Here is a 23,068-nt window from a genome sequence, read left to right as displayed (position 1 = left end):
CCACTGAGGACAGACAAGGCAGCCCAGTTAGGGGAACAGGATCCACAGGGAGACAACAGAGTCAGGGTAAGTTATAGCTCCAGTTGTTAGGAGACTGCATGAAGACCACGCTGCACAGCTACTGCATATGCGTGAGGGTGCTAAGGCCAGCTACGTATGCCCTTTGGTTGGTGGTTGCCCCCAAAGGGTCCAGGTTAATTGACTCTGTTGGTCTTCCTGTGGAGTTTAAAATGGGTATGGTTTTTTAATAGTTTGTGAAACGCATTTTGACCTCTTTTCCAGGAAGAAAAATATGATACACTTTACAGAGCACAAGTACAGAGAGGGCTTTATATGCTGTCTTGAAAGGCATATCTTTCTACATGACAAATATATACCAGCTTAAAGGTTTCTAATTGATCACATACTTCAAAGGCCTTAGTCTGTACACGCACAGAACCTCAAAGAATGAGCTCAGTGCAGGACTCCCTAGTAAATGCTTGTTTTCAATGAGTAGGAGGCGTAACAGCTCATCAGTGAGCCTCTAAAGTGAACTGACAGGCAAGCATGCCCTGAGGAGAGGGGCAAGCACAGAGGAATCATCTTAGTTTTGTTTAAGCTGTGACTGTGGCAGTAAATCTCAAACCCATACCCCACATCCACAGAGGATGACACCTACCACGGGATCATTTTTGAGAAAGAATGCTTGACAGGTTTGTAAGGATGGTGTCTAAAATTGCCCCAGTCCATGAATTGTTCTGTATTTAAAATACTTTGGAGAAAGATTCTGGAATTAAATGATGAGTCCCTCTTACTATATGAAAATTCTCTTTTGCATCTATATATAAAATCGCTTAGGCATAAAACTAACTCTTTTAGTCTTTGGACAAGTTTATGAAAAATTCTAACACACCCAAAAGTAGCAAGATGGAACAGCCAATGACAGAAACTCATCATTTAAAAAAAATTGTCATGTTTGCATAACTTTATGGCTATTGTCTTTGTTGAAATATCCTAAAGGAAACTCCAGACATTTGTGCTTAAGTATGCACATGTAAACTTTGAAGATCTGGGCATTCGTCTATAATTTTAAAGTGCCATTATTTTTAAATTTTTATTTATTTATTTATTTATTTATTTATTTATGGTTTTTTTGAGACAGGGTTTCTCTGTGTAGCCCTGGCTGTCCTGGAACTCACTCTGTAGACCAGGCTGGCCTCGAACTCAGAAATCTGCCTGCCTCTGCCTCTCGAGTGCTGGGATTAAAGGTGTGTGCCACCAACACCTGACTTAAAGTGCCATTATTGTACTTAGTCAACTTTGTACTTTTTCTTTGGCAGAATTTGATAACTAACTCTTGGCCAAAATTCTCTATTGATTGAAATGAATTTTTACAGTTGATTTCCTAACTAGCCCACGGGCCCATATTACAGCAGCTTAGGTCTTGAGATATTGAGATCAATCTAACCCAGTCTTCTGTTGTACATTAAACATTTGGTGCTCCTATGATTCAGTGGAGGCTGGGAAAGGCCAGGCAGGTTTACTAGTGACAATATTCCTGGTGGCACTAAGCATGCTGGCATGAAGTGCTACACACTTTAAAGGAATATCGCTCAAAGACCTCATTGGTCTTATTTCCTTCATGCCAACGCCATGCAGTGGGTCAATTATCCTGGGCTATGTCCCATGTACTGTTTTTGCATGTTTGCTTCCAAGTTATTATTTAATTTATCCTTCTGTCAAAACTTTTTTTAAATAATAAATGATGATAACTTAAAGCTCAGTGTGATTCAGATTCACTTGCTTAAGTATGAATATCTTAGAGAATTGTGTGGCTCAGTGAGCTATTCCTCAGGCATGAGAATGACCCCTCTGCTTTTCTGGTGACTGTGGTTAAAGAGGAGGCTCTAGTATCAATTGCTATGTTTTGATCTTTTTCTCTCATTTCTTACATATATTACCTTAAACTAGTTATGTACATTTTCATAATTTATAACTCCACTTGTGGCTGGGTGAACTGATCATTTCTACTCTAGATGGTTTCCGTGAAGACACACACACATTAAGTGCTCCATAAATGCATATATTTTATTTTTGATTCTGTCATCTTTTCCTCCGGGTATTTGTTATTCCAACATTTCTTTGAAGGCTACTGTTTTGACCCTTTGTTCATCTTAGGTTCCCCTGTAATTAGGAGCTCTTCCCAGCTTCTGTACAGCACATAACACAAAGAGAGCAGAGTATAATAAATCATAAGCTTTGGGGGTGTTTCACTTTTTTTGTATTAGCTCCTCTCTTAGATTACTTCAGACTATTTAAATCTTATGTCAACTCATCTAGGTTTCCAGTGGTTTATCATGAAATTTAAATAATAAAAATATAGTATGAATTGTTTTCAAAAACCATCAGGATACTAAAAAATATAAACTAAGGACGTTTGCTATTTAATCATATAAATACTATAAATCCTTTATGAATTATATGGCTTTCTAGGTGTCAGTAGAAATGTAGTTTTGATGGGAAGAAAAAAAAACAAGTTACAGAGTAAACTTGAAAGAGGCTACTGAATGTTGAACTTACAAGTCTCAGAATATCTTTATGGAATAGGCCAGTGCAGTTCAGAGACACACCCAAAACAATCTTGTTATTTAAAGAAATCTAAAACATGACAGAAGGAGGCTGACGGTGATACCAGATAGCACAGAGCATTCTGTAGTCTATGACTGACTTTATAAACATAGCAGATGATTGACGTGGACAAGAAATCTGCAATTACAAGGTGAAGTCATGTCTTGTAAATACTTCATAGTAAATTCCATCAGCACAGATTAACTTAAGCGTCAGCCTCTCTGTATCCCAGATGATCAGTGAGGAAACAAAGGAGGCAGTGAGCCCAACTTTGTTTTACTCCTTTTCCCCTTTTTTACATTTTTTATTGGATATTTTCTTTATTTACATTAGAAACCCTTTTGCAGTCCCCCACCCAAACCCTCTATCTCAACTTCCCTCCCCCTGCTTCTATGCGGGTACTTCTCCACCCACCCACTCACCCACTCCTGCCTTCCTGCCCTCGAATTCTCCTACACTGAGGCATCCATCTAGCCTTCACAGGGCCAAGGGCCTCTCCTCCCATTGATGCCTGACAAGGCCATCCACTGCTACATGTGCAGCTGGAGCCATGGGCCCCTCCGTGTGTATTCCTTGGTTGGTGGTTTAGTCCCTGCTAGCTCTGGGGGGGTTCTGGTTGGTTGATATTGTTGATCTTCCTATGGGGTTGCAAACCCCTTCAGCTCCTTCAGTCCTTTCTCTAACCCATCCATTGGAGACCCCATGTTTCTCCTTTTATTTTTTTTAATTTGATTTTTTTTCAGATATTTTTAAGATGTGTGAATATATTTACTTCAGAGATTTACCGTCTTTGCATAATGATATGGAGGATAACATCAGGTTAGAATTAACAAAGAATACTGAGGCTAAAGAAAAAGTGTTGACAGAAGATTTTAGAAGTCAATTGCTTCTTAAGAGTTACTTGGGAGCCTTCCATGTGACAACGGAATAGGAAGGTGTTGCTAGCATCGTCATAGTGTGTGGTGCTTACCACAGTGTGCTCTGTCATTATACTATTTGCATATGCCAGCAGTAAGGATAACTTGAGACTGCAGGCGGACCACATCCTCACATAGACAAAGGGAAGCAACAGGAGCAGTGTATAAATGAAAAGGAGCAGTGTATAAAGTGTTCCCCTTTCTTCTTTACCTGCCTATCTATTTAACCATCTGCTTGTTCCATCCATTTAATGCACTGAAATCCAAATCTAGACTAATACAGAATAAGCATGAGCCGACAAAGGATACATATCTAAATTTAGATAACAGAGTACTTTCTTTGACAACTTGGTTTATTTTCAGACATTTGGACGTATTTAACCTGAAACTATTGATAAAAGCTAAAATAGAAGGGACTAGATGGGATATGATTACTCGGAAACAAAATAATTGTATAAACATTTTTTGATTTCATGCCAAATTAGTCTTCCAAAATTCAGCCTTTTAAAAAAAGTCAGAAAGTTTTTTAATAATTAATTACTCAAATAATAAATGAGATTGCAAAGATGAAGCTACATGACATGGAAAGTAGAGTCTGTTCTATGCTAACCACAGAAATCATTATTTTCTCTCTCCAAACTTTTTTACTAAAATAGGAAGCATGTGTCTAAGTGGATCAGTGTTGTATCTTTTCATGTTCTAAATTTTCTAGGAAGTCTATTTTCTAGCCTATGATTTGGTTTAAGGAACATATCAATACTATTTTCTCAATGAATATCAATACTATTTATCTTCTTTTCTAGTATATAAATTATATATTTCTAGGGGATTTTGGTTTTACTTTCATTTCCAAACTAAGCACTCAGCATATTTTGAGGATAGCATCCCAATGAGGCTGTAGTAGTGTGGCCCTCTCTAAAATAAACATCAGCCCTACAGCTTCCTCTGGAGGCTAGCCTATAGTTTCACTGATGGGACTTTGATATTTTTCAGTTGGCAATTCAATATCCATATCAACACTATATTCCCTGTGCATGTTTATGTTGAAAACCACTAAATGTTTGTGCAGACTTATTAGATACAACATCTCTTAGAAGACTGATTACGATCTTTAATGACCCAACTCAGCTCATTACAGAAACAGTAGCAATTCAATAAATACTGAATGACTAAGATAACAAGTACTAACAATGTAATGAAAATATATTAAATGTGAACTACATGGCCCTAAACTGACCTCACAACTATAAAGTATTTTAACTTTCATAATTCAATTTATACCTACTTAAAAGTTCAAACTACAAATAATATTCTGATACTTTTTCTGTTAAAAATGCCAACCAATAAGAAAAAAATGCAAGTCATGAGAGAGATTATTTCTGAAGACTTTGGTTTGTTTTACATTTTGAAATTCCATCCGCATGCATTCAGTAAAGCTGACTGTTATTCCTCACATAAAGCAATCAGTCGTTGCTATAAGGAAATGTGAATAAATGCTGCAATAAAGTTGTTGGAGAAATTTGCAGGCAAATGGATGGAACTTGAGAATATCATCCTGAGTGAGGTGACCCAGTCACAAAGGAACAAACATGGCATGTACTCACTGATAAGTAGATATTAGCCCAAAAATTCGGAATACCCAAGATTCAATTCACAGACCATATGAAGCCTAAGAAGAAGGAAGAGCAAAATGTGGATGCTTCAGTGCTTCTTAGAAGGGGGAACGAAATAGTCACAGGAGGAAATATGGAGACAAAGTGTGGAGCAGAGACTGAGGAAAGGCCATCTAGAGACTGCCTCACCTGGGGATCCATCCCATCTTGCTGGCAAGTGCCAGGAAGTGCTTGCTGATGGAAGCCTGATATGGCTGTTTCCTGAGAGGCTTTGCCAGAGCCTGACAAATAGAGAGGCAGGAGCTTGCAGCCAACCATTGGACTGAGCTCAGGGGTCCCCAATGGAGGAGTTGGAGAAGGGACTGAAGGAGCTGAGGGGGTTTGCAGCCCCATGGAAGGAGCAACAGTGTCAACCAGCCAGACCCCCGGAGCTCCCAAGGACTGGACCACCAACCAAAGAATACACATGGAGTGAACCATGGCGCTGACCACATATGTGGCAGAGGATGGCCTTGTTGGACATCAGTTGGAGGAGTGGCCCTTGGGTCTGAGAGTGTTCGATGCCCTAGTGTAAGGGAATGCCAGGGCGGGAGGATGGGAGTGGGTGGGTGGGGGAGCACCCTCATAGAGGCAGGGGGAGAGGGGACAGGATAGTGTGTTTCTGAAGGGGAGACTTAGAAAGGGGAAAACATTTGAAATGTAAATAAAGAAAATATCCACTAAAAATCTTTATATATATATATATATACACACATATATATACATATACATATATATATACATATATATATGTATATATATACACATATATATGTCAGAGAAAAGGGAACTGTTAATGAACTGTTGGTGAGAGTGCAGTGCAGATTTAGTTCTGCCACCATGGCAAACTGTGGAGGTTCCTCAAAAATTAAAAATAGAATTGTCCTGTGATCCAGTGACTCCACTAAGTGGTATATACTCCAAAGAAGCAAATCCAGCTTGCTTCACATCCATGTTTACCACAGCACTGCTGGAAATAGTAAGCCATGACTCTAGGCTAGATGGGCATTGCCTGGCTGAATGAATAAAAAACTGTGGCATATATACACAATGGACTTTCATATAGCCATAAAGAAGAACTCAATTATATCACTTTCAAGAAAATGGATGGAACTGGAGATCATTGTGCTAAACGAAAGCCAAGTCCCACAGACTATGTATGATGTGTTTGCTGTCATGTGGGGTTTAGGGGAAAGAAAGATATGAAGGTGAAAGAAGGACTATATGTGACCTGAGAAGGGGGAGGGGCAGAAGTGAGACTGATAGGTGGTGTGAATAGGATCAAAGTGTGTTATATGAATGGGTGGAAATATCATGAAGAAACTTTATACTTTTTACAGTTAGTATGCATCATTAAAAAGTGACATTTTAGAAAACCTGAGGTTGTAATAGTATCTGTAGCAATGCAGTTGCATGTTTATATTTCTATGAATAAATATGCACTCTTTATGCAGATAAGGAAATAACTAAAATGGCAAAAAACATCAGTGGTTTCCAAAGCACAAAGACTTTGATTAGCACTTAAAATGATAATCTTCATGCACTTCCAGTCCTCAGTCATTTTATGCCCCCATATCTCTCCATGGGTACCCTGTACTTCCTGATCCTTCATCACTGAACCAGTATTAGACATATCTAATTAATCTTCAGTGGTCTAGGTGTCTCCGGGGCAAGTAACAACTGCATACTTCCCTTCCACCCCAAGCAGCCCCGTGAGCTTCCTCATTTCTAGCTCTGCACCCAACCATTCCAGGTGACAACACACCATAAAGCAATCCTTGATGCTCAAGGGTAAGAGCTGCCTGGAATACAGTTTGAGTCCTGAATTACAACCATGTCAAAAATAAGGAATGCATGTGTTGATAATTCTATACACTTAAATATTTATTGTGGGTATTTAACAAGTGAGAGAACTAGCAAATGAAAAGTTGTCGTTAATAATAAATATACCTCCTTATATTTCCTCTTTTCTCATCTACCATCAAGTTGCTTCCTCTTCTGCATTAACTAATGATCTCCATATTCCACCCAAGTGCATGTCAGTCTTATAGTGCCTATAAAGGATAAAAACACATCTCCCCAGTTTTCCATAATTAAAACAACAGCACAATGCCCTCCAACAACAAACAAACAGTGGAGTCAACTCAAGACTTGGTTGCAAGACTGTGAGACCCATAGGTAGGTGTAGCCTCCCCTCCCCCCAGCCTTGAGCAGGCTGATTCAGACCTTGCTGTCACTGAGAATGAGAACACCTAGGGTGGAGCCTTTATTGTTCTGTCACCTGCCTCTGCTCTTCTCCAAGACGCTGCTACCTGCCCAGAGGCTGAACCTGCTTTCCTGAGAAATTCCCAAGACAACCAGCAACTTGCTACTGACACCTTACTGCCAAACTAGTGCTGTCAGCCTAATTGCTTACAGGCTGGCAACAGGCATCAAGAGTGGATCAGCAGGAGATGGGCTTTCCCCTTTATAAGCACAGACTCTTAGTAAACATTGGGCCTTGATCAGAAATCTGTCTTGGTGTTGTTTCTTCTCTCCTCCCTTACAGCTCCAGCCTCCCACTCAGGAACCCAGTTAGTGTGGCCGCAGGCGGCTACAGGTAGAGTAGTTTCTTTTTCTGTGCCTGGTTTCTTAGATGAGAATGGAAAAGATGGGGGTATTAGGTTTCAAAAAGTGGGGAGGTTTCTTTAGTTCCATGATTCTATCAGTTAGCATGTTTTAACAATTATTAATCTCTGAAATGATACTGGGGCCACAGAGAGTGACACTTACTCAAAACTGTAGATGAAGTAATGACATCTAAGAAATTAGTGTTCCAACTATTATGAAATTTACCTTCTCATGGAAAGAGGAGACAAGGTAATGGAATGAGTTTTTTAGGGCTCATCCATAAATTCTTAGACAGATGCAAGAAGTTCTCTGTTTTAAGAATAAGACTGCTATTTTAGAAGCACCACACAGTACTTCAGTCACATTGACTATTTTGTTTCATGCTGTCATGATCTCCATCCAGAGTTATATCAGACCTTGCAATTAATCAGACCCAAGAATGAATGGACGATTTTGTTTTCTTTCCACCTCCGAAAGAGTTTATTAAAAATGCTTACATTCTTCCTCAGTGGAATTATGAATATTTACATGCTTTAATCATTGATAAAGTATTTTTGAAATACTTTAATATAGGTATATAGATATAGGTGGCGTTGTGCCCACCAGTTCATTCCTCTTCTGTTTGAAGATGCTCAAATTTAGGAGTGCATTCCTAGACTCCTGTAAATTATGTGCCTGTTGGTATTACTACAAAGTGTTATGTAAAGGAACAACAGATGAGCAAAACAGATAAAAAGTTATTATCAGCAAAGAGTATAAGGTGTGACTTTTTATTTTTTAAAAAAAGGTTTTCTTTTACTTCATTGTCACAAAGTGGTGCTTCTCTTTGTACCTTTTCTGTCTTGGGGTAAAATAATCCTTTCATTTTCTGGAGAGAAATGAGGAATGATGTCACATGATACCAAAGGGCAGCTTTGGTATATCTTCCCTACGCACTTTTTAAGTCTGATTGTGCTCTTTCACAATAATCTAGCAGACCGTTGCTTGACCTATTACTGAAGCGCCACATCACCCAGAAGCAAGAATTCATCACTAGTAGTTAAACCTGCCTTACCCTCCTCCAACCCTGCATCCCTTGTCAGGTGCTCCACCTGGTGCCTAGCTCAGAGGATGCTAAGTGGAGGTAAGTGTCTGAGCCCACAGCACTGCCCCACTGGTCAGCACCAATGAAGATGTCAGCTTATGCTCACACTGTAGCATGGTGCGGGTGGCAGCAGACAGCAGATGGCATCCACCGAGAGCCAGCGAAGTGCTGGGCCAGCTAACCTTGGGGGACAAGGGAAGGAAGAAAACATTTTTCTAGACTCTATAAGTTTTATAGTAATGTGGTTTTGAAAATGAATATTTAATCAAGTGGAATTGTACACAAGGCAGCATGCCAGATAGCAGTGAGATCTACAAAAACCATCAACTTCAGAGTTGAAGAGATAAAATTACAACACTGTTTCTATCTATAGGCGTGACCTTGGCTGAGTTGCCTAACCTTTCTAAATCTGTTTTTTTAAAACAATTTTGTTTTTAAAATAGAGCTTATTAAAAATGTCTATTTTTTCATGGGGTGTGAGAATACTAATGAAAGAATATACAGAAGCGACCAGGCCAGACCAGTCCTTGGCACCTAGAAAAAGGTAAATTTGCAAAAGATGATGATGATGATGATGATGATGATGATGATGATGATGATGATGACTGATTGATTTTCTAACTTATCCTTTACAGCAACCCAATGGACAGACTTATTGACAGTAGCACAATGTGATGAGAATGGAAAGAAGAGATACTTAGGAAGACAGATCTTCAAATATGCAGGGCTTTGGCAGCCATGATGATGAGTGTGGCATATATGAACCAGGTAATAGGAGAGCTTGAAAGATTTTTTTGAAAAAGAAAAACCACTGAGCTATATGTATGGATCAGAGAGCAGGGGAAGAGTAAGGAGTTCACTCAGAAGTACTATAGGAAGCCATTCGTGTAAGAGCAGGCATGGGCAATCTTTAAGTGGAATACTATACATTTCCAAGGGTATCAGGAGAATCCTCTATGATGTAACCTTTCACTTTTTCCAATAACCGTCCTGTCATGGAAAACACATTCATGCTTCTGGCAATTTGAGTTGAGAATGGCCTCCATAGGCTCCTATGTTTTGGGTAATTGATCCCTGGCTGGTAAATTTATAGGAAGGATTAGGAGGTATTGGAGGAGGTGTGTGTGATGGGAGGTGAGCTTTGAGGTTTCAAAAGCCCATACCATTCCCAGTTAATTTTCTCTGCCTCGTGCTTGTGAGAAAGGTTTAAGCCCTGCATCTGTTGCCTGCCTGAGGATCAAGTTTCCTAAACTGGGCCACCTTGTCTGGCCTCAGTGGGAAAGGATTCACCTAGTCCTGCAGTGACTGGATGTGCCAGGGGTGGGGTGATACCTCAGTGGGAGGCTTCCCTTTCTCAGATGAGAAAGGGAGGGGGAGCTGAGGGGAGGAGCTGTGTGAGGCGGATGTGGAAGAGAGGGGCTGATACTGGGATGTGAATTGTATTAATAAATACATTAATGGAAAAAAATGTAAGCCCCTTAGGGCTCCAGGGTCACGCTTGCTTGCCTGTCACGGGCTCTCTGCCACGAGTGTCATGAACTCTAACCATCTTGACTGGAGCCCTAGGCTGGACTTTTCCTTTTGTAAGTTTCCCTGTTTATGGTGTCTTATCACAGCAACAGAAAAATAACTAAGACAGGACTCACATCCCAGATGCTTAATTCTGCTAACCATAAACCCCACAATCAATAGTGTTTTTGAAACGGTTTTTATTATTACTGACTGTCATAGAGTCTCTTAGAAATCAAGAAATAAGTAAGCTAGACTCCCTGATGGAAGTGAAAGATCTAAATATCAATAGGATGTTTCTTGGCTGCAAGGAAGCAACAGAAGGACATACTCCGAGAGTCTGCTAGCATGATCATTATTGCCATATTTCCACATTGGTGGTAGCGGCATCACCAACCTACCACCCTGATTCAAGAATGGTAAATCAAACGTCACTGCAGGGAATCCCAAGCGCAGCAGATCCTCATTAACCACAGCAATGCAGGCTTTTCTTACAGCAGCAGCCTTGAGCTTTTACAGTCCCTTAAAGCCATATTGTTGCAGAGTACCAACATAAGATGGGGAGTCTGAAAGGCAAAAACACTGAAGTATCATGAATCGTGTTAGGGATTGGTGCTTGCCCATGGAATGGGTCTCAAGTTTGGCCAGTTATTGGTTGGCCATTCCCTCTGTCTCTCATCCATCCCCCATGGCTGCGTTTCTTGCAGACAGGGTACAGTTTGGGTTGAAAATTTTGTGGGTGGGTTGGTGTTCTGATTGCTCCATTGGGGTTCCTGCCTGGCTACAGGAAGTGGCCTCTTCAGGTTCCATATTCCCAAAGTTGTGAGTCACAGCTAAGGTCAACCCCATTAATTTTTGGGTACCTCCCTTTTCTTAGGCCTCTGTCTCATACTGGAGATACTTCCCACTTCCTCACCCCTGTCAGTTGTACAGTTGCAGACTGTACATGTAGTCGTGCATGTTGTCCTCTGAGAGGCTCCACCCAGGTGCTGACTCGGACAGATACAGACACCCACAGCCAAACAGTGGAGGGAGCTTGGGAACTCTTAAGGAAGAATAGGAGGAAGGACTGCAGACCCATAAGGGGATACGAACTCCACAGGAAGACCAACAGCATCAACTAACCTGGACCCTTGGGGCTCTCAGAGTCTCAACCACTAACCAAAGAACATAGGCTGGACCAAGGTCTCCTCGCACATATGGAGCAGATGTGCAGCTTGGTCTTCACAACTGGAATGGGTTGGGGGTGTATTACCAAAGCTGTTGCCTGTATGTGGGATATATTCTAGCTGGGCTGCCTTTTCTAGCCTCTGGGAAATAGGAAGCAGCTAGTCTCACAGAGACTTAAAGTGCCAGGGTGGGGGATACCTGGGATCCCCCCAGCTACCCAGAAGAGAAGGGGAAAGGGGGATGGGAGAAGGATAGTGGGAGGCAGTGACTGGGAGGGAAGCAGCGAGTGGGATGTAAAGTCAATAAGTGAAAAAATAAAATTAAGTAAATAAAAAAAAAAAAAACAAAACAAAACCCTACACTGGAAAATCTTAGAGATGCTGAAGAATGTAGACTGGGTGGAAGTGTGCCTTCCCTCTGTCAACCAGAGGATCTGCATAGATACCACTGGAGAAAGTAAGCTATCTTTTGAAATGTCCACATTTCTATCTGGAACGCGCCTCATTCCTCACATGCTTCTGGTCCCATTTTGCTGAAAAGGACCTAATCTTTTTCTCTTAAGTTGCTTATATGATATGTACATGTTCTTTGGTATTTGTGCTGTTGCTGATGAGTGACTATTTGGAAAAGTGTCAACACTTATAAGAGAAAAAGGATTTAAATATTTATTCTTTAATATTTGTGTTTTGTAATATTCTTTAATACTTTTAGTTTTAAATAACAGAAAAATTGAGCTCCCTCTTTAAAGAAGTTATTGAGCACAGTGAAACTATAACATATTTTAAATACTCATTGCCATATAGGCTTAAATGTAATAAACTTAATAAAACTTGAAAGCTGTAAATATACTGAGCGATTTTTGAAATCATGAAGCATTAAATTTATCTAATACCTTAGCAAGATTGTGTCACAACGCTAGTGAATAAAAACACCCTACAAGATCTATCCCCATGCTAACATTATGGTGGATATTTGAAAAAAAAAAAATAATTGCAAAGACCTATGATGCTAGGCCAGTGTTTTTTTGTTTTTGTTTTTGTTTTTGTTTTTGTTTTTGTTTGTTAACATTTTATGTATCAGTAGAAATTAGAATAAAATCCTTACTGGGCAGTGGTGGCCCACGCCTTTAATCCCAGCACTTAGGAGGCAGAGGCAGGTGGATCTCTGAGTTCGAGGCCAGCCTGGTCTTCATAGTGAGTTCCAGGACAGCCAGGGCTACACAGAGAAACCCTGTCTTGAAAAGTCAAAAATAAATAAATAAATAAATAAAATAAAATTTAGAATAAATCCTTACATATTTATCTTCAGTTTAGTAAATGTGTACTCAAAACAAAATAAGAAAATGAACTACATTTGCAGTAGAGACAGCAAAGATTTCATCAGACAGGTAACATAAGGCAGCGAGCAAGCAAAGGAATACGAGCACCACAGGTTAAGTACACCAAGAGAAATACATAGAAAGGGCCGAGTTAAAAAGAAAAGCCGCCAAATTCCAATCAAGGCTATGCCATACAGAGGTTGCTAAACCAATTAAGCTTTTGAAAGTGAATTTTGAAAATATCTTTTCCCCCCTGGGGGCTAGAGATGGCTCAGTGGGTAAGAATTTTGACTTCACAAGTATGAGAAGCTGCGTGTGCATCATATGTTCACATAACTGTGTGTGGCTGGCCATGTGTGCCTGTTACCCAAGTCCTGTATGTGTTGACACACTAGATAGGGCTTACTGGTCACCAGGCTAGCTTCCAGTTGACGGAGAGTCTGTCTCAACAGAGTCAGGCGGAGAGGGATAGGCCTGGATTCCTGATCTCCTCCTCTGGCCCCTAGACATGTATAGGAGCCTTCCCCAATCCTCAGCTTTACACAAAGGGTTTTTAGTTAATAGGTGGAGACATAGTTAATATACTTCTTTAGAATGGCTTGTTTCTAGCAATTAAACTGTAAAGGAAGAACACGTGGCACTATTATATAGCTTTGACTGGGACTGTTTGGTTTTCATCCAACTCTTTTTTTTTTTTTTTCTGAAATGGCTAGTCCTTCAATATTAAAGTCAAAAGTCCATTTCAAATCTGAGTGAGAAGAGGCTTTCAACTTTTCAACAATTCTGAATGTTCACAGAGAGCCAGAGCTTACTCACATGTCTGTAAGAAGGCATCAACTCTGAAACCTTTGAAATGAGCCTTCATTTATGTATGGCTAACAAAACTGAAATATTTGTTACCTCATGCACATCTTAAGAATTTCATGAAACTAAGTAAAATGAGAAGAGATATATAGAATCTAGCTGTTGCTATCAATTAGACAGCTCACAGCAAATTCAATTTATCTTCCATTATAAATAATCATCAGTTAGAGCACATCTAATGGACAATTGGGTATAGGGCATGGTCAGATCAGAGTGCTTTCCCAGCCATCCACTCTGATGTGATTCTGTACTACTCCACTCTGGCTTCTTATACTGGTCTTTCTTCCTGTGGTAGTGTAGATGAAAATGGTCCCCATACGTTCATAGGAAGTGACATTGTTTGAAAGGATTAGGACCTGTGGCCCTGTTGAAATAGGTTCAGTTTTATTGGAGGAAGTATGTCATTGGGGTGGGATTTGAGGTTTCAGAAAGTCAAAACAAGCTCACTCTCTCTTCCTGATGCCTGTCCATCTGCATGTAGAACTCTTAGCTACCTCTCCAGCATCATGTCTGCCTGCTTGCAACCATGCTTCCTTCCGTGGTGATAATGAACTAAACCTCTGAACTATAAGCCAGCTCCAATTAAATGGTTTCCTTTATAAGAGTTGTCATGGTCATGGTGTTTCTACACACAATACAAACACTAACTATGAACATTCCATTTATTGAAAAAAGCAAATTCACTTATGCTCCAAGGGCTTTCTCAAGACCAACTTTGTTCTTCCATGATATCCTTTCATGTTGCCTTCTTTGTATCATGAGTTACAACTCTAATGATACCTTCTAGGAGATGCCCCAAATTGTAATTATCCAAACTAATTACACCACTGCCTACCTACTGCCTTGGGTAATCACATTACTCTATTATTTTCTTCTCAGCATTTCTTATCTAAACATTCTATTATCTTTTTACTTGCTTGTTGATATAAAGACCACCACTAAGTTCTCTTGGCTGGAACCTGTAATGTAGCATTGTGTCACTAAGCTGGATTTGACCATTAGGCTTTGTATGACAGTGGGGGAAGTCCAGAGTGACCTATAGAGATGGAGCAAATGATTGGCTGAAACGTGATTTTCCAAAGAAGCGAGGAATTGCCAGGAAGTGCACACAGGATATAAATCATACCAGTCAGGCTTAGGATAAATGACTTTGCATACCATTGAGTGCTGGAAGCTACAATTTGCCTAATACCTTAACAAACATAACAATGTAGAACGGAATTTATTGCTCTGGTATGTTAGTACCCTGTAGACTGAATCCTGTGAAGTTCATTTGGGAAACCTGATCTTCATAATGGCCTATATGATGCCTTTGAGTAAGATGATATTCTACCACAAGTTAATTTTAATAGTGCTTCTAGTAACTGATTTTCCTGGAATGTCAACTCAAAACATTTGAATCAAAATTTGAAACTCTCTCCTAATTGGTCCTATCCAGTAAGGCAGAGTTGTGAGGGAGAAAACATGTGTTTGTCTTTGTTCCCTTCTTTCAGGAATGGCTTCTTCAGTGTGTCCTTTTAGCTCCTAGGGCTGCCTCTCTACCTAGATTCCAAATGATGTTACCAGTATGCAGTCTCATTGCTTCCTTAGAACAGGACACAGAGGAATTACATACATGTTTTCATATATTTCCTTATTATAGTCTACTTTATTTTTTTTACCACGGTGTACATTGTTTTATTTTTACTAGGTCAAAAAAAGTCATATCTTCTTTAAAAATAAAGTGTGGTGGTGACAAATCTTCCTTGTGTGTGACTGTTCTGTGTTAGTCAATTGACACTGGAGTTTTCCATTTAACTGCAATGAATCCATATGGAAAAGACTCCTGGAGTGTGAGGAAATGTAGCTTAGTGGTTGAGCCTCTGACTTGCACATGCTTTTATTACCATCAGTGGAAAAAACATCTGACTGTTTTCCTTCTTGGTCGCTAGAGAATCACCACCTTCATGAATGATCTAGTAACTATCTGAACTGGGATGTTTATGGTCAACCATTTACTTCAAAGGAGACAAAAAGTCACTGACATCCTTAACCTTTGGAGCAATAGTACCCAAGACAGAAAAGCTGTGGGGCAGTGGACTGTGAATGGTAGCCTGGTTCTTGGTTGAGCTAAAGGCCGTGAAGCACTGAGAACCTTAAGGGAAGGTAGAATCCTTGTCTGTTCCCAGGCACCAGGCCCATGTTATATAGCCATAGAGCCCTATAGATTTGTGGCCATCTGCCATGTAAGGGCAATAACCCAAGCCCTTCCATGTGTAGATGAGGCATCACTGACATCTCAAACCAAGACACTAGGAAAAGAAACATGACTACAGGTCAGGTAGGCTCAAAACAGAGATTTCCATGCTAATGAGGTACTAGAGGCCTGGAGGGCATAGTCAATAAACTTTCCTTCCCAGACACTTCTCTCTGCAAAAGGCCCACCCTGAGAAGTGGGGTATGGTTTTACACATCCACTTTCTACCATGGCAGTAAGTGGTTTGGAACCACAGACTGTCGCTTTTCATGGAGATCTGCCTTGAGGAGCTATGGTGGTCTTTGCCTATAGTGCCACCATCTAGTGTAGAGGGTCTCTCTGCAATCCCAGCCATGATCACCATCAAGTCAAGCCAAGGACTCTCCCTATGTCTGCCGGGGACATGGGGGAGCACTCTGTTCATGGCTCTTCCCACCTTAATATGAGGGGAGGTGCCTAGTCTTACCGCAACTTGATATGCCATGTATGATTTGCATGGGAGTCATGCCCCTTTCTGAAGAGAAATGGAGAGGAAGTGAATGGAGGGGGGCTGGAAAGAGAGGAGAAGGAAACTGGTCGAGATATAAACTAGCCTAGAATAAAATCCAAACAAATATTGTGGTTTATAGTCACTATAGCAAAAGCATTAATTCCCAGCAGTAATATCTTAATGGATGATTGACGTGCCCTGTTTTCAAGGCACAATAATATTATTTGTTTTAGTCATATTTTATGTTTTGAAACCATGAAATACAGTAAAATAAAAAGTAAATATTGGGCTGGAGAGATGGCTCAGCAGTTAAGAGCACCAACTGCTCTTCCAGAGGTCCTGAGTTCAATTCCCAGCAAGCACATGGTGGCTCAGAACCATCTGTTAATGGGGTCTGATGCCATCTTCTGATGTGTCTGAAGAAAGCAACAGTGGTGGACTCATATACACAAATTAAATAAATGAATTTTTAAAAGGGTGGGGGGCGGGAGTGATGGCATGTGTCTTTAATCCCAGCACTTGGGAGGCAGAGGCAGGTGGATTTCTGAGTTTGAGGCCAGCCTGGACAGCCAGAACTACACAGAGAAACCCTGTCTCAAGGAAAAAAAAAGCAAATATTATAGAATATACACACAAACATATCCTAACCAGGTTACTTTGGTTGTAGGGTTTTTAAGGAACACAGAATTTGTTTTCCTGTTTACACACCTATGTTCTTTTCTGAGATTCAGTTTTCAGTAGACACTGTAAGATGAAACTCTTAGATGCTAGCAAGGATGTGGAGAAAGAGGAACACTCTTCCATTGCTGGTGGGATTGCAAGCTTGTACAACCACTCTGGAAATCAATCTGGTGGCTCCTCAGAAAATTGGACATAGTACTACTGGAAGATCCAGCAATACCTTTCCTTGGCATATACCTAGAAGATGTTCCAACTTGTAATAAGGACACATGCTCCACTATGTTCATAGCAGCCTTATTTATTATAGCCAGAAGCTGGAAAGAACCCAGTTGTCCCTCAACAGAAGAATGGATATAGAAAATGTGGTACATTTACACAATGGAGTACTGCTCAGCTATTAAAAACAATGAATTCATGAAATTCTTAGGCAAATGGACGGATCTGGAGGACATCATCCTGAGTGAGGTAACCCAGTCACAAAAGATCACACATGATATGCACTCACTGATAAGTGGATATTAGCCCAGAAACGTAGAATACCCAAGATACAATTTGCAAAACACATGAAACTCAAGAAGAAGGAAAACCAAAGTGTGGCTACTTCATTCCTTCTTAGAATGGGGAACAAAATACCCATGGAAGGAGTTACAGAGATAAACTTTGGAGCAGAGCCTGAAGGAACCACCATCCAGAGACTGCCCCACTTGGGGATCCACCCTATAAACAACCACCAAACCCAGTCACTAGGCAGAGGCCAACAAGAGCCTGCTGACAGGAGCACAAGGTCCCCAATGAAGGAGCCAGAGAAATACCCAAGGAGCTGAAGGGGACTGAAGCCCCATAGAAGGAACATCAATATGAGCTAACCAGTACCCCCAGAGCTCTTTGGAACTATACCACCAATCAAAAATAACCACATGGTTGAACTTGTGGCTCTAGCTATATATGTAGCAGAGGATGGCCTAGTCGGTCATCAATGGGAGGAGAGGCCCTTGGTCCTGTGAAGGTTCTATGTCCCAGTACAGGGGAATGCCAGGACCAGGAATGGGAGTGGGTGGGTTGGGGAGCAGGGTGAGGGTGGAGGGGATAGGGGACTTTCGGAGGGGAAATTAGGAAAGGGGATACCATTTGAAATGTAAATAAAGAAAATATCTAATAAAAGATTTTTAAAGATAAGAACATGAAATGTAGACCACCCCTTCCTGCATCATCGCTGCCATGAATGCTTAGATGGCATCATAGAGGAAAGGCCTCACAGAATACCCATCAACAGTTGTAGATTTTCATCAGTGGGGTTTATCTTATACCTATAATTGTTCTGGTGCTGTGGGTGCTTTGTTAAAATGTGTGTTCCTCTTATTTCAGTTAACATCTTTATGGAACATAGGGGACCAGTCAAATGACGTTGGGTTTCCTTGACCAAGCAAGACAAAGAACACATGAAGAGGATTCCTTTTCTCTTCTTCCCTCAGTTCTCCCCTGAACATAAGGAAGAAACAAAACTGTCACAAAGACATCCTAAAAGGAGCCAGGAAAAAGTCTATGTTACCATACCACCACTGCCGTGCACGACTTGTTTTATAAAGTCTCTGTTACTATTCTACCACTGCCGTGCACAACCTGTTTTATGCATTTCGATAATGTAAAAGTTCATTGCTAAAACTATTCATGTTTTTTCTTAAATAGAAGGAACGAAGATGAGAGAGGAATTGGAGATCTAAGTCTTTTATTTTTAACCCCTAGGAGATGCTGTGGGGTTGGTTTGCTAACTCAATAAGGATAGGAGCTCTCAGAGTCTCGCATATGCTTACCCCTGAGTTTCAGAACTGACAGGATATGCAGGACTGCTCTGTAGATGTACTTCAAAGTCCTCAGTCTTATTACAAATATGTGATGGATCATATGTCTATTAGCGATGATATTTCAACAAGCTAAATGTATCATTATTAGCTTATAATTAATTATAAATTTCTTCTTTTTCAAGTTAATTTTTTCAACATATGAACGCAGTAAAAGTTTAATGTTGATCCTTAAAATTTATTATTAAATCTTTAAAATTGATAATTTAATAGTACTTGGTGGTTTTAAATACTCTCATGTATAATTTCATTTTTTATTTATCAATCACAATTGGTGTGCGTATGTGTATGATTTGCAAGTGTATGATTGTAAATACAAGTGCTTATACACATTTGGAGGTCCAAAGACAAATTTATTGAGTTACTACTCTCTTTGAATTCACATGAACAGACTTGTTTAGTAAGTATCTTATACCTGAGCCTTCCCATAGTCTGAAAACCAGTCAGGTCTTTTCTTAATATTGGTTTTGTTGTGCTGGAGATCAAATCCAGGGCCTTGCCCACGTTAGGCTAATGAGCCACATCCAAAGCCATCATTTTTAGCTTTTTTTTTTTTTTTTTTTTTTTACAGTGTCAAAGAAACAATACTGTTTCAGTTCTTTAGATGGGCCAATGGAAATTTATATTGCCTGATGTACATTGTTTCTAGAATCAGAGCCCTATGCTAGCCTTTGTCCTTAGTATCAAATTTGCATTCCCTTTCCATATCATGATAGTTGAATGCTGTCAATTAAATCCTTAATAATATTCTCTGAGATTTTCCCAGGATTCCTTTAAGACCTTTGGGCAAAGCAGAGGTAGAGTCAGCATGAGAGACACTAGGAAGGAGCAGAGGATTAAAGCAAGGCAAAATGGGCATCGATAGGCCATATCCGAGGAATAATGATGTGCTTATTAAACTTGAGTATACTGTATGCAGACTTTAGCATATTGTACAACAAAAGACATATACACATGCATATATTTACTGCTGTATTTATCAAATTAAGGATGCTTTTGGTTGTATGATAAAACACAAGGAGAAGTTTTTTGCTTGTTTGTTTTTTGTTTTGGTGCCCAACACTGTAAAATAATATTTAATCTTAAAAAAATATATAATGCAAGCTTTAGAAGATATATCCTAGATGTAAGGAAAGACAGTGGTAGTGATTAAAGAGGAGCACAAAAATTCTCAAAATCAGTGATAATACAATTTTATCTGCCAATCAATAAGCATTTATTAAGTGACTATAAATAGGTACAAAGAAGCATATTGCATAATGGACATGAAGATGCTTAAGTGCTATAGGTATGAAATATTTATCACTATCCTTCAGTTTCAGAGTGATGACAGTGGGTGAGGAAAACAGAGTCACTTGTGCAAAAAGATGCCTGTGTGTAACTGCTGAGGGATATGGATGGTTCAGTTACGAAAAATGGAGCAAAGGGGACTGCGGGGGAAGGAGGTGGGGGCTAGGATGGCAGGGGGATAGGAAAATGGGTTTAACAGATCCAAGACATTTGATAAAATTTAATCGTGGTCTGAATCCTGTTCATCTCACATCTTTTTATCCCAGAAAACATAAATTCTAGTTCATATATGAAACAAGATACATCAGCTTTGAAAGTAAGTTTCATATTTTTTGATAAAATCCACAGAGTCATGTCTAAATTTTCCCATTCTTGTGTATTTTTAAAAGTGTCCATAATTTGATTATCATTAAGATATGTACTAAGTGTAATTGATTTAAATATTTGGTACTTCTTAGAAATACAGCTTTGTTGTGTGTAGTGATTAGCTTCCCCACTGACTTAAAAGCTTAAAATTTGTGACTAAAATTATAGTTGTTTATCCTGAAAGCAATTGCTAAATATTTTTTCCTGAGGATTTTGCATATATTAGGATTATCATTGTATCTGTGTGATGAGCTAGAAAAATCAAATTTAATTGTTTATTTGTAATTAAACACATTTTTTTTCTGCAATGGGAATTACATAAATTGGTCTATGATATGAAATAATTGTATTTTAAATTACCAAATTGAGAAGAAATGCCCAGCCTTTTAGCTGTTCATGATGCTCATCGTTTTGTTACTAACTTGAGAGAACTAATAGCCTTTAACATCATTAAATCTCATGATTAAGTGGCAAACTACCAGGTATTGTGATGTTGACACACAGTTGTTTGTGACTGAGGAAAAACTGAACTAGTTAATGGTAATTACTTCTTTGGAAAGGAAAATTATAAATAAATCATATTGTAAAGCAATTTCATCTTGAAAGTCAATAATGAATTCCATCTGCTGCGTGTCATTAACTATCAAAGGGGGTACTTACATGCCTTGCCTCTTTTTATATCTTTATTCCTGCCATTTAAAAGAACAGGTCGATCCATCAATGATAATGTTATTTTGGTTTGTTTGATCAAAAGCTTAAAACAAAAAGGAAAGGAAGAAAAAATAAAACTCCCAAACCTCCCACGTCTCTGTGGTTACAGATTTAAGTCATAAATAAAACACAAAAGGAAAAAAGAATAAGCCATTTTTTTAAGCAGATGGTCAGGAGGTTAATGAGTTATACCACCAATCTTTGAAACCCAGAATATAGAGTTAATAACAGTATGAGTCCATGCCCTGACCGCTGTCACCATCACATTCTGCATGACTTTCAGTTAGGAAGATACAGAAATCAGACAGACAAGGTTTCCCTGTTAGTGACTGAAAAGAAAGTCAAATAACTTCTTAGAAATGTCACCGGACATGAGACACACCAAGATCATGGCTTGAATCTAGTTTTTGGAGCACTTCCTTATAGAATTCTAATCAGCACCAGTTCTTGCAGCAGTCTACAAGGAAACCTCACACATAAAAGTCTTTTTGAAAGCACACATCCAACTTAGATCGTCTGTTTCAATAGGATTTGCTCTGTCCTGGCCTTCCCACCATCCGTCCCCTTTTTCTGAGCAGTAGCTATAGAACTTCTAATTCCGTTGTCAGCTCACTTAGATTTCTATAACATAAACCCGAGCACGTTCAAATCTGCTTACGTTCCCACAGCACCTTGGCAGGCACTCCACATACCTTTCCGTGTGCAGAACATCTCTGCAGACCTTCCTTCCGGCTCAGCGCAGCGGCAAGACGCTGCTTTCAAGAAGCTGAGACTGGGATCCTGGTAACATAACACTTCCTTTTTGGAGACTGGCCTCTTCTCTGGCCCAGCCCAGTCCCTGAGCTCTGGTGGCAGTATGTAAAACTCACGGTCTGGTCTTCTATTTCTGCTCGCAGGCAGGCAGCCAGCCTACTGTACCTGCCCTAGGTCTGAGTGCCTGCTCTCCGCTCACTGAACACTTTGCAGACAGGGCCAGCACATTCTGCATGATCTGTTACTAAGCTGACCCTGTAAAAATGTGTCACCAAGTGAGATAAGGAAAGCAGTGTTTAGCTTCTGTATGCCTTCTTATCATAAAGCAAATGAAAGGCATGGCCGCCTCTCCCACTTGTACCAGAGAGCCATGGGTTCGATAAGCTGACTGTTAATCATGCTTGTGTTCTCTATCTTGACTACTGTGAAATGGAATGCAAGTTTAACACTCACTACCACCCTGGAGTCTCCAGCTTCCTCATCATGAGATCAATCTTTTTCATATTGTACTTATTTTCTTCTCTACTAAGATCCATACTTAGCATACTGTGAACTTAGCATACTGTGAACACTTAATAGTTCGCTAAGAGGATAAACGTAATAACTCAATTTTCCACCCCAATTCTTAATCCTCATCCCTTGTAAGACCCCTGGACCTGACTCCCTGACTACTTGTTCATCTTCTCAAGCGTCAGAATCCAGCAGGACACTTTGATGGCTATCTCCTGGCTAGTCTCTGCTGTCATTTCCTGTTTTCACAACTTCCTTTGGCAATGCAGGGAAGCTTAAACAAAATGCAATTCTGCTTTTCCTTTGGGGGCTTAGGATCACAAAAGCCAGGAGCAGACAATGGCATCTCAGTCACTAGAATCTTGAGTCCAAGCACGATTGGAAGCTTGAACTGGCTGCATTGAGATGAACTGCAGAGATCTACAAGCCATTGAAAACTAT

General features: G+C 39.9%; 1 protein-coding gene and 1 long non-coding RNA gene across 5 annotated transcripts in view; one reads left to right on the top strand and one right to left on the bottom strand.

The window, feature by feature from the left end:
- The window catches only part of LOC110334504, a 32,931-nt gene extending 17,464 nt beyond the window's left edge, over nt 1-15,467 (top strand). The window contains exons 2-4 of the long non-coding RNA XR_002381121.1: nt 8,760-8,909; nt 9,506-9,638; nt 15,225-15,467. This is a non-coding gene — a long non-coding RNA (uncharacterized LOC110334504). The remainder of the gene's footprint in view (nt 1-8,759; nt 8,910-9,505; nt 9,639-15,224) is intronic.
- The window catches only part of Oxr1 (oxidation resistance 1), a 406,656-nt gene that overhangs the window by 82,811 nt on the left and 300,777 nt on the right, over nt 1-23,068 (bottom strand). The window contains exon 1 of one of the 4 annotated variants that reach the window (XM_029531093.1): nt 22,057-22,422. The exons of the other annotated variants lie outside the window; for them this stretch is intronic. Coding sequence (XP_029386953.1) covers nt 22,057-22,075 — 19 coding nt within the window. The 5' untranslated portion in view covers nt 22,076-22,422. Of the gene's footprint in view, nt 1-22,056; nt 22,423-23,068 lie in introns of those variants that run through there. 4 annotated transcript variants of the gene reach the window in all.

Source organism: Mus pahari, chromosome 17, assembly GCF_900095145.1.
Source record: "Mus pahari chromosome 17, PAHARI_EIJ_v1.1, whole genome shotgun sequence".
Classification (NCBI taxonomy): Eukaryota; Metazoa; Chordata; class Mammalia; order Rodentia; family Muridae; genus Mus; species Mus pahari.
This window is presented reverse-complemented; position numbering and strand designations above follow the sequence as displayed.